At 44.2% G+C, this 14,976-nt stretch overlaps 1 protein-coding gene and 1 pseudogene across 5 annotated transcripts in view; one reads left to right on the plus strand and one right to left on the minus strand.

Annotated features, from left to right (window-relative positions):
- The window catches only part of mtgo (miles to go), a 73,701-nt gene that overhangs the window by 21,216 nt on the left and 37,509 nt on the right, over positions 1–14,976 (minus strand). For 4 of the 5 annotated variants that reach the window (XM_084594487.1, XM_084594486.1, XM_084594490.1 and 1 more), the window contains 10 exons: positions 13,862–14,039; positions 13,502–13,561; positions 12,242–12,285; positions 10,826–10,920; positions 9,462–9,515; positions 8,503–8,624; positions 7,023–7,182; positions 5,581–5,667; positions 4,532–4,670; positions 823–888 (listed from right to left, as the gene is read on the minus strand). In XM_084594487.1, the coding sequence (XP_084450613.1) occupies positions 823–888; positions 4,532–4,670; positions 5,581–5,667; positions 7,023–7,182; positions 8,503–8,624; positions 9,462–9,515; positions 10,826–10,920; positions 12,242–12,285; positions 13,502–13,561; positions 13,862–14,039 (1,005 nt within the window). The remainder of the gene's footprint in view (positions 1–822; positions 889–4,531; positions 4,671–5,580; positions 5,668–7,022; positions 7,183–8,502; positions 8,625–9,461; positions 9,516–10,825; positions 10,921–12,241; positions 12,286–13,501; positions 13,562–13,861; positions 14,040–14,976) is intronic. The other variant, XM_084594488.1, reaches the window with a different exon arrangement.
- LOC146199018 (uncharacterized) lies at positions 1,058–3,749 on the plus strand (annotated as a pseudogene).

Here is a 14,976-nt window from a genome sequence, read left to right on the forward strand (position 1 = left end):
CATCAAATGCAAACGTACTGAATGCTGCTTGAATAAAATTCTAACATCAAAGCTTCTTTTCTCAATCAGAAAATTGTAAAGGTGCATGAAAATTTAATTTAATGGCCCCCTCTTTTCTTCCTCATTCCTTAAAAAAAAAAAGGACATATGCCTCAGCTGTAGTAAGTATATTTTAAGAATCAAGTCATCAGTAATCTAAACATTAAATCACGGCTCACCTTATAAAGGCTATGCACTGCAATTCCTCCTTCAAATTTCAGTCAATTTTGTTTTCCAATGTTCCACCTCAAGGCAACAAATTATGTATGTCAAAAAAAAATTAGCTGGGGTTCAACGCTGCCGAACCAAATATTGAGCGAAAGCATTAGCTGCGGGTGACCGAGCATTCTTTTTTCTTTTTCCTCAGCTCACATATAAAGCCCCATTTTAACCAAGCTGTATGAACGTGCCTTAGTGGCCTATAGGGGTAACGTGAATGCCAGGGTCCTAGCAGGCTGATTCTGACACAACCGTCCCATGTGAAACGAGAGACGCGAGTTGGCAGCTCCTGCCAGCCCACGTGGGGTGTGACGGCACAGCGTCACGTGGGTAAGACGTGGCTACCGGCCGCACTATGCTGAAGGCTCGAAACCTAGAGTAGTATTGCTTTCGCAATAAAAAAAAAAAAGCCCTTTTGAAATTGGAGCCTCTATCCCCCTAAAACCCATGAAAGCAATGGGCTAAAAAAGCGACGTGCAATACATTGGTTGCACACACGCACGCACGCGCACACACACACACACACACACACGCACACACACACACACACACCAATTAACGCACCATGACCACAATCCATCTGTAAGCAATACTGTGTCACCGGTGCACCACCATCGTCCTTGGGCGCATCTGCAATACACAAATATATTATGAGTGACATTGTTAAAGGTATGGCAGAAAAGCTACGAATGCTTTGTGCACACACAAGTATATCAAATACCAGGAAGTTGGCATGCATCATTACTTCTTCACTATGGGGGAGAGCTGGGGGATTTTGGTTCCAGTGTTTGCCAATACCATGCATCACAGTAGATTCAAGAGCTTGCTCATGTACTTCACAATAAGCAGTGAACAGTGAAACCTAAACACGTACGAAGAGGCACAGGACCATAGCCCTTAAGGGGGGACACGGGTCTTGAAGGCGGAAAAATCGCCCCAAAATCAATTTTTAGAAAACTGAAGTATTAGAATCTACAACTATTATTCTCTGATTCCACCAAGTTTCTCACCTCTCGTGTCAATATTTGAGGCGTAATATCAATTTATAACAAGTCGGCTGGCTCATTTCAAGCTGATGTTTTCACTAAAATAGCGCATTTTCAAAAAAGTATAGCTTCCGTTCCACGGCCGCGCTCACGGCGACCTTGGTCTCTTTCGAAAGAGTGGCTTTTCGCCTTCAAATTTCGCGCTCCTGTGCGTCGTTTCGCTCATTGGTTCGATACAAACAAAGAAAAGAAAAAAAGCCACAGCACACGTTCCTATTCGTTGCTTCGGTGCATGTGACAAAAAGGGACCCTGTGATTGGCCGTTCGCGTCTCGCATCGTCTGCTGCGCGCGTCAGGGCAGTCGGAGCCGTGCCCTTAAGACGCCATCTTGCCTAGTGCTGTCAGCCTCGAACGCCTCGGAGATCTCGCAGCGATGTCTACGCCAACGAGAAAGTTTGCGATGCGTCATAAATACGGCAAAAAAAGGAAGAAGTCGTCGATCGGCAATGCTAAGAAAGGTGCTTTGGTGTTGCGAGACGCCGAAAACGAGCAGATTCCTGCGTCCAGTGACCGTGTCGACGAACCTACGGATCAGCTAGGCCTAGCGGGCCCGTCAAGCGAGCACACTTCAGACGTCGTCAGCCGCGTTCGTCACGATACAACGCTTCTGACGCCTTCCGATCTGGCAAGTGAAAAGAGAAAAGCCGACGCCAAACTGCGGGAGTTGGATTCAACGCCAGCAACGAAACGTAAGGCAGACTTTGCCGCCAGCGATGCCGCGATCTGCCCGCTTGATGAGACAAGCTTCGCCGTGATTTGCATCGAGTCGATCAACAGCCTTCTTGACGGTGCAAAGTGTAAAACGTGTGGAGGGAGTGTTAAAATCGGCCGAGGTGATCGCGAATACGGCCTCGCTGTCAAGCTTTTCTTGACATGTGTCAACTGCGGCGACAAGGCATCGGCGTGGAGTTCGCCGCGTGTGGACGGAAAGCAAAGTGTAAATCCTTTCGCTGTGAACATTCTGGCTGCGCGCACGATGCAAAGTACTGGCAACCGGCGGACTGCATTCAACGACATCTTTGCCGCGATGAATATTTCCCATCGTGGACTGCACACGAAAACGTGGCAGAGCTACGTAAAAGAAAAGCTGACGCCTGCCGCGACGCGTGCAGCCGAGAAAGTGACCGTTGAATGCGCGGAGTCAGTCCGGAAGCTGTACGATGAACTGAACGTTGACAATCCTGGCAACGTAGCCGTGTCCTACGATGGGACTTCGATGACTCGTGGGCATTCTTCCCACATCGGAGTCGGCACTGTCATCGAGCTTTTTACGGGGCTTGTCCTAGACTACGTTGTCCTGAGCAATTTTTGCGCAGGTTGTGAGGGGACCGAAATTGGACGACCCCATGTACCAAGAATGGAGAGCAAGCCACGTCTGCCAGAAAAATACTGATAAAAAGGCTGGTGAGATGGAAGTAGAAGCAGCCCTAATCCTATTTAGAAGATCGCTCCAGAAGCACAACCTCAGATATACAACGGTGCTGTCAGACGGCGACATCCGGTCCTTCCTCGCCCTGAAAGATGACCAAGTGTATGGCTACGTTGAGGTCACCAAAGAAGATTGCATTAACCATGTTCAAAAGCGGATGGGGACAGCTCTCCGCAATCTGCTGTCAAAACAAAAAGGGTCAGGCTCGGAACCACTTGGTGGTAAAGGCAGACTAACTGGTGATCTAGTCAACAAGCTAAGTTCTTACTATGGCTGGGCACTCAAGTCCCACAGTGGCAACATAGAAGAATTGGCAAAAGCGGTGATGGCTACCTATTATCATGTGACATCAAATGATCAGGAGTCGGATCACAGCCTTTGCCCAACAGGTTCAAGTTCCTGGTGCCGGCAAAATGCTGCCAGTGCCAAAGGAGAGCCAGCCCCAAGGCACCGCTACAGCCTTCCTAGTCATGTATGCAAGGCATTGCGACCAATTTATGAGCGCCTCTCTGACAAGAAGCTCCTTGAGCGATGTGCAAGGGGAAAAACCCAAAATAATAATGAGAGCCTGCACTCTCTCATATGGGCACTGGCACCAAAAGAAAGGCACGCATCCCTCTTCAGTGTTGAGGCCGCAGTTGCAGAAGCAGTCTTGAAGTTTAATATAGGGCACCAAAGGACCTCGGTAGGAATTTTGAACGAGCTGTGTTTGAATCCTGGCCAGAGAAGTGTGCGGCGTATGGTAGAAAAGGACAAGCTTCGGTCCGTTGCATCTACAAGCAAGCGTGCATCGGCAGAAAATTTGCAGCGTGCTCTGAAAAAGCGCCACAAAGGTGGTAGTGCTCAAAATGACTATGCCCCTGGGGCATATTAACAATGTCTGGTAGTTGACATGTACATATTTTTTACTTTTAGTGATTAAAAATGACTTCCGTTTGTTTTTCTCATTTTCTCAAGATGTGAATTTTGGTCTCCTGTCAAGTTGGTGAATGCGATATCTCAACACCCATTGCAGATACAGCAATGATGTTTGTTTCAGCATTAAGCCAAATATGTGGAGCACACAATGTTGCAAGCAGATTTCTTAATTATTGCTTTAAAATTTTTTTAAATGGCACTTTTTGTGACCACTGTGTTTCCATGTTACGACTACTAAACTTCAATGTCCAATAAAATGAAAAATAATCATTAAATCAAAAATCTGCCTGCAACATTGTGTTCCTTATTCATTCTAGTATATAGCTATATGCTAATAAGAAGTTTTTGTGAAGTGGTTTTTTTCCTATTGTTTTCACAGCAAGTGCACCATTGTTCTTAATTATCTCAACGCCTAATTGGTTCAGAGAAAAACTAATTATATTTTTGGAATCAGCACCAGGAACTGCACACGTGTGCCAAGTTTCATCACTTTAGTTCAAAAATTAAAGAAAATGGCTTTAAGACCAGTGTCCCCCCTTAATGGCCAGCAGTAGCTTGCATTATGCAGCATGCTTTTAGTGGTAGTTTAGTGGTGAAGCCCTCACGAGAACTGCACAAACCCAACAAACCAATAAACACAGAAGCAGGCAGTGCTAGCCAGAATCCAATCCGTTTTTATAACGGGCAGAGGAAGCATTTAGCATCGGCATGGTTGTTCGTGTAACTGGCAACACACTTGCAAATGATACCATCCGGGCCACTTGCTACTTCACTGCATTCACTGCATTCTTTTTAGCCTCTGCGAGGAGAACGGAGTGCTGCACAGGTTGACGGGCAAGGGTCACTGGTCTGTGATGCATGCAGGTACTCAGAACCTCACCCCAAGCTGCCACAAAGTGGTTGCTGTGAACGCGTCCCTTTGGGCTAGGGCGGGACGGTCGCCCCGGTCGATCGGCCAGTGTCTCCAGAACACCGACGCGGCTTGGTCCACTGGAGCCTTCTTCATTGTGGGCGACAAGCTGCAAAAAATAAAAGGCAACAATAACTACCCTCCTTGCAGCTACGGTTCAATGCCACATAATGCAGCTGGTGCTCCTCGTTTCAATGCCATTCCTCTGAAAATACTTGTGATGCAGAGCATCTGAACTGTTTTCCTTGAATCTTCTCTCACCTCCTTATTGTAACCTTATATGGCCCCACCCATGACATCATTCTGGTAAGTGTGGGACTTGGCTTGAAGGGCACTGCTACAGATAGATACCATAAATGTGAATCTGTATTAAGGAAAGTTTAGAAAATGGTCTAAGTGAACAATAAAGTTGAACGCAACCAAGAAAAATGATGAACAGCAATAAAACTATGCCAGAGAAGTCAGCCATTACTCTAAAAATAGGCTGGTTTTAGCATGAATAAAAAGCAGCCTTTACTCAAAAATCTTTGGCATAAAACATGCTCCCAAAAGTATTTCATGTTTGGAATAGCAAAGATTTCAAAAGGCACTGACCAAGTAGCTTCATTTTGGGTGGCGAACAGACAAAGTACCGAGGAAGAAAAACGCAGACAAGCGCCGTTCCTCCCTTTGTCACTGAAATGTTCGCACTGCCTCACAGTAAAATGCATTATAACCAACTAGCTCAATTGCCCATCCGACTAAGCTGCTATTTCGGAGAGCCTGAACCATACAGGTACAGGTACTTGAGCTGTTCGAAAAATAAAAGCTGGTAAGCACAAAAGCGGCAATCAAGGCTTCAACAACAAGCCATCTGAAATTAGAGTTCTGCAATTCCCATCACTACTTCAATTAAATTCCTGGTCAGTTTTCAATATAACTTGGTACTGTCGATGCCATGCACACCAATTTGAGCACAGCTCACCGCTTCAACTTCGTGACTTGCATTCGATTTCCAGTGATACTCTTGGAACACTCACCCGAAACCTGTACTCGGTCTTTCGCTGAAGACGTGTACAAGTGAACTTGCTGTCGGGCCCATTGTAGGCTGGCAAGAAGCCATGTTGCTGAAATATCAAAAAAAATCTTGTCAAAAAGGAAGGGTCACACGAACTAACAGCCATCCGTTTGATTATTATTTCATAAACAGGCTTTGAAAGAAAGCACTGGTTACAGCTACATGTAGCAGAAGGAACTGAGCAGAGACTCCCGTCTGTACAAAACACATTCATAGCAAACACCCCTGACAGCTCCACTGATGTTTGCATGGCACAAATACGTGGCAGCTAATCTGCATTGAAAAGAAATGTTTAAGACTAAGGAACGCCGTTCAGACAAGTCACAAGTCAGTACTTTAACATGGCCCTAAAATACTTCCGGACAGCATTGCTTGTTTGCTTTCTCGAGTGCCCGAACGTAAAGTGCAGCGTACACACTGGTAAAAGTATGTTACAATGTCAAAAATAAGCAGCCGACAGAGTTTGGTTCCAAGCCCTCTACGAGGTCTCGATGTGAGACTCCAGCATCTGCAATCTCATGGGTGATAAATCTTTTCTACACCTTTTTCGAGCTTAGGCAGTCAAGTAGTGCTTTCAGGAGGCCTATTACAGGGTTTAGGAGCAAAATCCTTGGGTTTCATATTTTTGAGACCGACTGTACATGCATGATGCAGGGCTACACATGCAACACCCCCAATGCTTAAGTGAATGACAATGAGAACATGAACAAATTCTTACCTCATATATAAAAAAAAAAAAAAAAAAGAACGCTACCCAATGATGAAAGTGGTGCAATGCTTACAATACAGGAAGGTAAAAAAAGAAGAAAGAAAGAATCGGACTAAAAAAATAAAGCTGCAAAGAGTGTCTCGAGACCTTTTTATATGCAACACTGGCATCATTACTTTGGCTTGCAAGAATTTCTGCAAATGTGATAAATGTGGAAGTTTCAGAATTTTCCCGTTTTCCTCCTACAAAACCCCAGAAAAATCAATTTGCCACACCTTCACATGTGCCTGAAATGGGCTGTCATAGTGAATCCTATACATACGACTGTCACGTGGACTTTTGATCATCATGACTGGTGCCACGAGTACTCAAAGTGCAATACAGCTCCAGTGGATCTTGAATAGGTTTGGCTGTTTAACTCCAGGGGGTGTTGCATGCAACCACAGCTGGGAAAGCTGCAGCAAACAAATCAGCTGTTGACCCACAACAAATCCCTTTTGTTTCAAGCTATATATATATATATATATACATGTACATAGGCACTTGAATCATTTACCAGCTAGTGCTGGTGTTTCCAGAGTACGAAGGTCACAGCAAAAGCCCCTAGATCAGGACTGAATGTACCCACGTGACAGTAGTACAAAACAGAATATGGCTTCAGAGTAACTTCTGTGGCAGTGGCAGCATTGCCTTACCGATCCTTCCTGCTCTATGGAGAGTGTGAAGGAGTCGTCACAGGGCCTAGCACTCCACTCGAGCGTTGCGGTGGAGCACGTCACTTGTCCCACACGTGGTGTTTCTGGGGCTGGCGGAGCAGCCCCGCTTGTCGTGAAGCGGCTCACTCCACTCCATGGGCTGTGGGTCAAGCACAAGCCACATCCATTTGCAACCAACCCCTACGTGCTCACATAAACTCGCTGCTTTAAAGGGACACAGAGAGCAAAAAAGAGCAACACAGAGAGTATAACCAAATCACTGCCCTCTGCAGAAAAAAATTACTAGTGCATCGGAATGACAACTAACTAGGAATGGGGTAAGTAAGAACAGTGCAGACATTTTTATGAGCAAAAAATACAGTAGACTCCATTAAGATGAACTCTGCTAGGATGAATTCTTGGATAAGTTAGCCAAAAATAACCAAAAATTTTGCAACCATATCCTTGCCACTAGCTGTTTGTGTACCCTAACTGTAAATAACATACAATAATATATAGATATGAGTAGAACTAGATCTGGCAACCTCAGAGAGTGGTGCAATGTCTGTATGCCAGCAGCAGGCAGCACAGTGCTGTAGGAAGCACTCTGTTAGTGCGGGTGCACAGCATTTCTATCAATGATATTTCATCAAATCACTGATATTCTACGATCCCCTTTGTGTTCAATACTATATCCAAGACTGACTGTGTGTTTGTGCATTTCGTGGATTTCAGATCCCACCAGTGGCGCATTGTACTAATTCAGGCCAACAGTAAAAATTAAAAAAAAAAGTCAATCCCCTACGCTTTCCTAGCCTTCACCGTCTGGTGGCTTCTTTCATTTGTGTGTCATATCGAACCCCTAACTTTCCCTTCAAATTTCTGCTTAACTACTTCTGAGGGTCTTCGTTCTGGCAGTCTTGAAGCCACAGGCAGCGCAAGAGGGTTCTCTCACAGCTTCTGCCCCCTCTGTCAATCCCATCCTGAGTGACACTCCTAGTAACACAGGACGTTCCAAGCACTCCTTTCCAACATCTGACAATACTGCGGGGGCGAGGTTTGTAGGTGCAAGGCACGCACCAGTGCCCATCGAGCCACCGTCTAAAAGCAACAGCTGTGCATTGACACCATAACAAGACCGGCAATGAGTGAAAAATGCCGGTATAGTATCAATAATTCACAAAGTGTTATAAAGGGACATGATTTTGAAAACGCTTGTTGTGCTGTTCAAGTCTGCGCCCGAAATGTGTGAAATATTTGCTTTGAAGTTATTTAAAAAAGTCCAAGCCAGAAGATAACTAAGAAAGGACATGCACTCTTCGCATGCTGTGCTTGCTCATTCCATTCATCCAAACCTTGATTTAAAAAAAAAAATTACACGCTTTTGCGAATAAAGGGCATGGCCTCTTGCAGCAGCTGGCTGCTCGAGCAAGGGATGCAAGAATGATAGGGCTTTGTATCAAGAATGCTCACTGCTTACCTGGTGCCCACAACATTGGTTGCAGCCAAGCGGAAGGTGTAGACAGTTGAAGCGGCCAGCTTGGTTACCTTGAACTGCTTTTGCAGCCCCGAGAACACTGGCGTAAACTTGCCATCATTACCCTGAAAGTACAATAGTTGGCATGAGACGGCTTTCTATGAATCATTATGGCTTTCTATAAATTTGCATCTTTCTATGAATGTCTTTATACACTGGCTGAAAGTTTAAGTTCAATGCGCTGCATCAACACGCCCAGTTATCCACGCATAAACCAAGAAGATCAGGTCCATGATAAAGATGTCTGCCTGTGACAATTAGGTTTTGTCACTGATTTGCATAAGACTTGAAAAGTGATATTTGAACAAAACGCAGTATGTACACAATATGTGCAGATATTTTGTATGTTAATTAAGAAACTGAAATTGAATCGGGCATTTCTTAGGGATGCTCCGAGCACAGAGGTCATAAAAATTTACACAATAGACTGATCAGTTCAATCAGTGCACAAATCCACTAGCGGCACAGTAGTGAAAGAACTCTCAACTCTGGTGAAGTGCAATATTTTTACCAACCAACCATTTTTTGGGTGTATACAATGCATTTTTTTAAAGAAAAATTTTCCCAGTACGTCTTGTACAATGGTGAGCCTTCTATGCATTTTTTTTTTTATTTTTCACAGCGTTACTATATGAAACACAAGACAGCTTTAAACTGCTTAAATCTGTTCAGAACAGATTGGATGTGGCATAAAAGCCCCTACATAAGAGGGGTGCGTCATACCCAACAAAATGCAGTAATTACTGGATTCTTTGCAAGCCACTTTTTCCCAATGCTCGTGCTGAGCTTACTGATCATACTGCAAAGCCCAAGCAAACATGATAAATTAGAAAGGCTATACTTAGATCTATTCTTTATTGCTTCAACCGCCAGCAATGAGGCATGCATTAACGACTGCTTACTTGGTCATACTCCAGGACGTAGCAAGTGATCTTTGAACCATTGTCACAGGGAGCCTGCACATACATTTCCACACTCTTATAAAAATGAAGGTTAACGGGAATTTTAATCAATAACACAAATCTGGCAAAAATTAACTAGCAGTCAGTTTCCCATCCTTAATTTGAAATAACAGCTGAAACCCCTTTATGATAGTTTATGAGCCATTGCAGCTGGTAATATAGATGCTATATTTCATTAAAATAAATTTGAAATTCCACAGTATACCTATTCGAATATAGGCCAACAGAATATTTTTTTTAAGGACATGTGATACTGAACTCTTAGGTTGGCTTAGATTCAAGTATTTGTAAATATGCTTCATAACACGTGGCTTCAAGTCATTCAAACTGGAAAAAAAAAAACAATATGACACGAGGTCAGTGCCCCCACAAAACCCTGTCAGAAGACTGCTATGTAGCCATTACTACTCCTAGCCGTAGGCAATGAAGTGATCTAAAGGGTTGCTCTGATGTCACGCAGGGATTTTCACAGATCACAGAGCTTCATCCAGCCATGTTACCTAGCAACATGCGCATTGCATAGGTATGGTGAGAGAAAGCCCACGAAATGAGAGCGCAAGGCCTTTTCTGTTCGTCTTATTGCTGTTAAATGGTTGTTTTTACTTCTTTTTTTTTCTGGGCTTAAGCTTTTGGGTTTCTGCTTAGAATTGAGGCAGCCTAGATTAGGGTAAATGCGGTATTTACTAGTAAATAATGTGCCTACGAATATAAGACAAAAAGAAAGTTGCATTCCTTGTGAAAAAGAAATACTACAATTAGTAGTAGTAGTAGTAGTAGCCAGTCACTATAACTACCACCAAGGGCTCGAAAGAAAACAGTAGCAGCTAACAAAAATACTGAAGCAGCGGACACGTCGATATTATTTGACAGCAAAGCACGCGAGATTGTCGACCCCAGCAAAGCCTCCAATGCGTTGATGCAAGTGGCCTCCCACGCAAAAGTGGCAGCCATCATCACAGCGCCACTGCCACTATCAGTTCAGGCCTATATTTTCTTCCCTTTCTCAATGGCGCATACCAGCTTCTTTCTATGTTTAGCAATCCCAAGGTTATTCAAGAAGTTTGCTTCTCCTACAAGTGCATGAGCCAGATGGTGAAGTCCACTTAAATATCTTAAGGAGCAATGAGGAAAAACAATTGCGCTATATTTGTAGCTTGGTTCTGAATGTAACCAGAGAGGCATTCTGAAACAGACGAATCAAGGAAAGGAAACCATGTAAATACACTATTTTTCCCTATTACAATGTTCAATACATACTGTAATGTGGTACTGAAAACTTGCTGAAAAATGACAAATGGGCTTACGTTCCACTTCAGGACCAGCGTATTTTTGGTTCGCGATACCAGCTTGGGCGGTTGGGGTGTATCAGGCTCGCAGCTATTAGTTTTGAACTCAACACCTGGAAAGCGGAACAGATTAAGCATCTCAGCTGTAGGCAACACTGCATGAAAAACAAATGCCCGATTCAACGACTGATCTTAAGGGTCACCAAGTACAAGAAGCCACTTCACATGTACTGAAGATATATAACAGAGCCGACCTATAATGAACCTGGTAAGAGGATATATAACTGAGTCTGCCTATAACGAACCTGATCAACTCCAAACGGGCTACAAAATGTGCACAAGAAAAACTAAGAAGTTCATGGAAAACTTCACATAAAATCAATCCACAATCTGGACAGACTGACTGAACTGAACACGGAACGAAATGTTTTCCTCCAAACAAGTCAGCTTTCGTAGCTTTCACTGTCTCAGCATCGGCACTGTGGTGCTACTTCCCGTATTCAGCTAAGAGCTACGCTGCTATTTCATCGCATAAAATAAAATTGCCAACTCAAAAACACAGCTAGCGAAAAATTCAGACAAAGATGACTTCTTCAGGGACGCAAAATATTAGATCTAAAAAATGCTCAGACCATCATAAATAAAGAAGGAAGTGGCCAAGGCTTTTCTGCATACTCTGACACATAAAGGCAAACCGCATTACTCGATGTACTCGTGAGCCTCTGCTGTTTGAAATGGCTCTCCACAATAGCTATGGCACTCAAAGCTAATCAAGCTGTACACATATTTGATGTGAAAGGAATCGGTCACCAACTTCACAACAACAACAGTAACTAGAACAGCCATGATACAAATTGTCAATGAAGTAGAAACCTTAAGACCATGTATGGTACCATGGACCAGTTGAGGCTGACTGTTATACAGCACATCATAAATTGTGACCAGTTTAAAATGTCAACTGGCTGTGCTGACACTTGACAGTTCATGAGCAATATCTCTTCATAAACAAATTTTCAAGTGTTCACACTGAGCACATGTGGCAAGGTCTCGTATCGCATTTCATTGCCAGTCTTATATGTTTGGCAACAAAACCCTTCTTGTTCTTGGCATGAACAACAAACTGTTGACATTGACATTTCATGCCCCCCTAAGGATTGCTCCCGCATGTACAAGTCTATGCCTCCACATTTGCTGCAAAAGTAAATAAGACCTAGTACCTCATTTTAGATCGCATCAAATGAGGTCACATTCATGTTTCGTAAACAAACAGAGTGGTATAAGTGGGACCATTTCAAATGGCCTTGAAACAAGGCTACAAAGCCAGTATAAAATAAAAAGGCAGTCTAGACAGATTACAGTCAGAACAAAAATGCACTGTTCGCCTGATGCAGGATAAAGAAGAAGTGAAATGTCCTCCACCCTCAAGATACTCACTTGGTGAAGGGCTTCCGCGAATATCATCCAGATGGGCTTGAATGCTAAGAAGGAGAGAAAGAGCAACCATCAAAGCAAGTCCTGAGGTCCTCGCCCACACAGCTTTCTAGACTTTGCCGCTACAAAACAGTAAATGCCCGCTGTTAAGTTCTCGGACGTAGCATTTTCCTGCCTTCCACATTTTCAAGAGTCCGTCCCCTCCAAGCACCTATAGAAACCCATCTAATACAGACTGGGGTGTTGGGTATCAAACGATGCAGAGTTTCCACATGCTATTTCGTGAATGCCGTTTACAGTATCAGTTTGCCCTGGGCCAGCGCCAACGGTCTAGTCACAGCTGGACCCAGCTCCAATTACACTTGTGGAGGGACGTGAACGTTGTTGGTGCAGTTCAATTACCCCTGTAAAGTGAGCGCAGATGAAGACAGCTGCACAGGTTGGCTCCAAGGCACATTTTTGACATCTGCATTTCCTTGGCTGTGGGAGTAAGCATGAAATTGCTTTCTATATTTGGATATGACAATCCAAAACTAGGCATAATCCATACGTTGTTCACGCATTCTGTCTATACGCATCTGGTTCAGGTATCAGGTTTGGTTTGGTTCCTGGGGTTTAATGTCCCAAGGCAATTAAGGCTATGAGAGACGCCGTAGTGGAGGACTCTGTAAATATCGACCACCTGGGGTTCTAGCGCACCGGCCTAGCACAGCACACGGACGCCTAGCATTTTGCCTCCACCGAAAACGGCCACCGCAGCCAGGATTCGATCCCGAAATCCATGAGCACAACCCTAGCCCCTGCAACACCGCAGCGGGTCTACGTAGAACGTTGAGCCGTTTTGCTCTATCAATGAAACTTTCTTATCCTTATTTCCTGACCTGTTGTGCACACACCAAACGGGGACAAGAAAGGGGACACATACAGGCGCCTGTGTGTGTCCCCTTTCTTGTCCCCGCTTGGTGTGTGCGAAACAGTCTCCATTCGCAAAAGAATGCAAGTCATACTGTGTTTACTGCAGATGCCCGTTTTGTGTGTTTCCTTTCTTGTCCCCGTTTGGTGTGTGCGCTACAGTTTCCATTTGCAAAAGAATGCAAGTCCATACTGCATTTACTGCAGATTCCCGTTTTACAAGTACACAAAGGGTAAAAAAAATTGTTTGCATCATTAAACAACTTTTCAAAGCAGAATAAAAACAAGCTGTAGGACAAACACTTTGAAAAAAATAAGCTTTGTGATTGCAAAGTTGAATGTGGCACTCACCATAGCAAGTATTCTGTTGCAGGCTTCAGATCTTCCAGTTTTTGTTCTAACGACTTCCCACTGAAATAGATGACACACACAATTGGCACAGAATATACTTATACTATGTTCAGTCACATACACCCCCAAGAGTTTCAAAAATGCATGTGCGTAGATGCTACATGCCTTCTGTACCATTCTGTACCATGTTCCTGCTCGTCCTCGCCACCTTATCCCTCTTTCCTTAAGAATGACAAAATCTGGGATGATAGAACTACAGAACTACAGCTATACAATAACTATAGATAATTACAAAGCAATAGTAGCCCGTAAACAATTTAGAACGCATGCCACAGAAAATCGGGAGGCAGACACACTGACCATTTGAACAGCTTGGCTGGCCTGTCCAGGCCCTTCTCAGAGAGCAGCAGTTCGTAGGCTACACCCTCCATAGTGGACCCTCCGGATGACTCGGGAGGACTCCAAGAGGCCACTGCCTGTCGCGCAGTCAGCTGAGACACCACTGGCACCCGCAGGGAGGACAGCTGCACAAGGGCCTCTGCACACAAAGACTCCGGTGAGTTGAAGCTTGTTTGCCAAAGAAGAACCTGTTCATCACTAGTACTCCACCAAAGAGGCGTATTTTTGTTTCTCTTCACCGGCAAACAGCTGGCCGCTTCCCCTAGACAAGGTTTGGTTTGGTTTGGTTTGTGGGGTTTAACGTCCCAAAGCAACTCAGGCTATGAGAGACGCCGTAGTGGAGGACTCCGGAAATTTCGACCACCTGGGGTTCTTTAACGTGCACTGACATCGCACAGCACACGGGCACCTTGCTTTTGGGTGTGCTGGTACAACGCAATGGCGGGAACTGCATACCTACAAATTTAATATGGAAGTCCGTGCCAAACTGCTCCTCGGTCCTTGAAATGCTTTCCATCTTTTCAGTTTCAATCAGGCACAGTGAACTGAGCAGACAATGTGACTATACAACAATCAAACAATATTTCTGTGCAAACTTGGAAATCTAACAAAGAAGAGCCAAGCATTTACAGGCAAAGGCTAGTTCATATTATTGACCACTAGACCTTGGTTAAGGTTTCTACAAAACGGTGTCTAACAGCGATGGCACCTACTGCTTCACCCAAGAACACCCTCCTCAAGGTGCAAGTACTAGTGGTATCACTAAGGTCAGTAACTTCCTAAACGGAAAGTTTTCATTTTTCAATCTCTACAAACTAATAAAGAATCTGCAATATATTCCATTGGAGATGCCAAAAAATGCTTGAAAAAGCACCTTGTGCTATAGTAAGGAGCACGATATGCATACAGGGTGCTTTTTTTTTTTTTCCGCCAGAGCTCTTCAAAGCAGTTGAGGCGACATTTGCCACCAGCAAGTTAAGTGCAAAGGAGAAGGCGGCTATGGCTGTGGAAGGACGACGGCACAGGTCATCGAGAGAAGCCAAACAGGTGCAAGAATGGACAGCTCGAAACACCAA

Source organism: Amblyomma maculatum, chromosome 2 (genome assembly GCF_055883805.1).
Source record: "Amblyomma maculatum isolate TAMU_Amacu chromosome 2, ASM5588380v1, whole genome shotgun sequence".
NCBI classification, from domain to species: Eukaryota; Metazoa; Arthropoda; class Arachnida; order Ixodida; family Ixodidae; genus Amblyomma; species Amblyomma maculatum.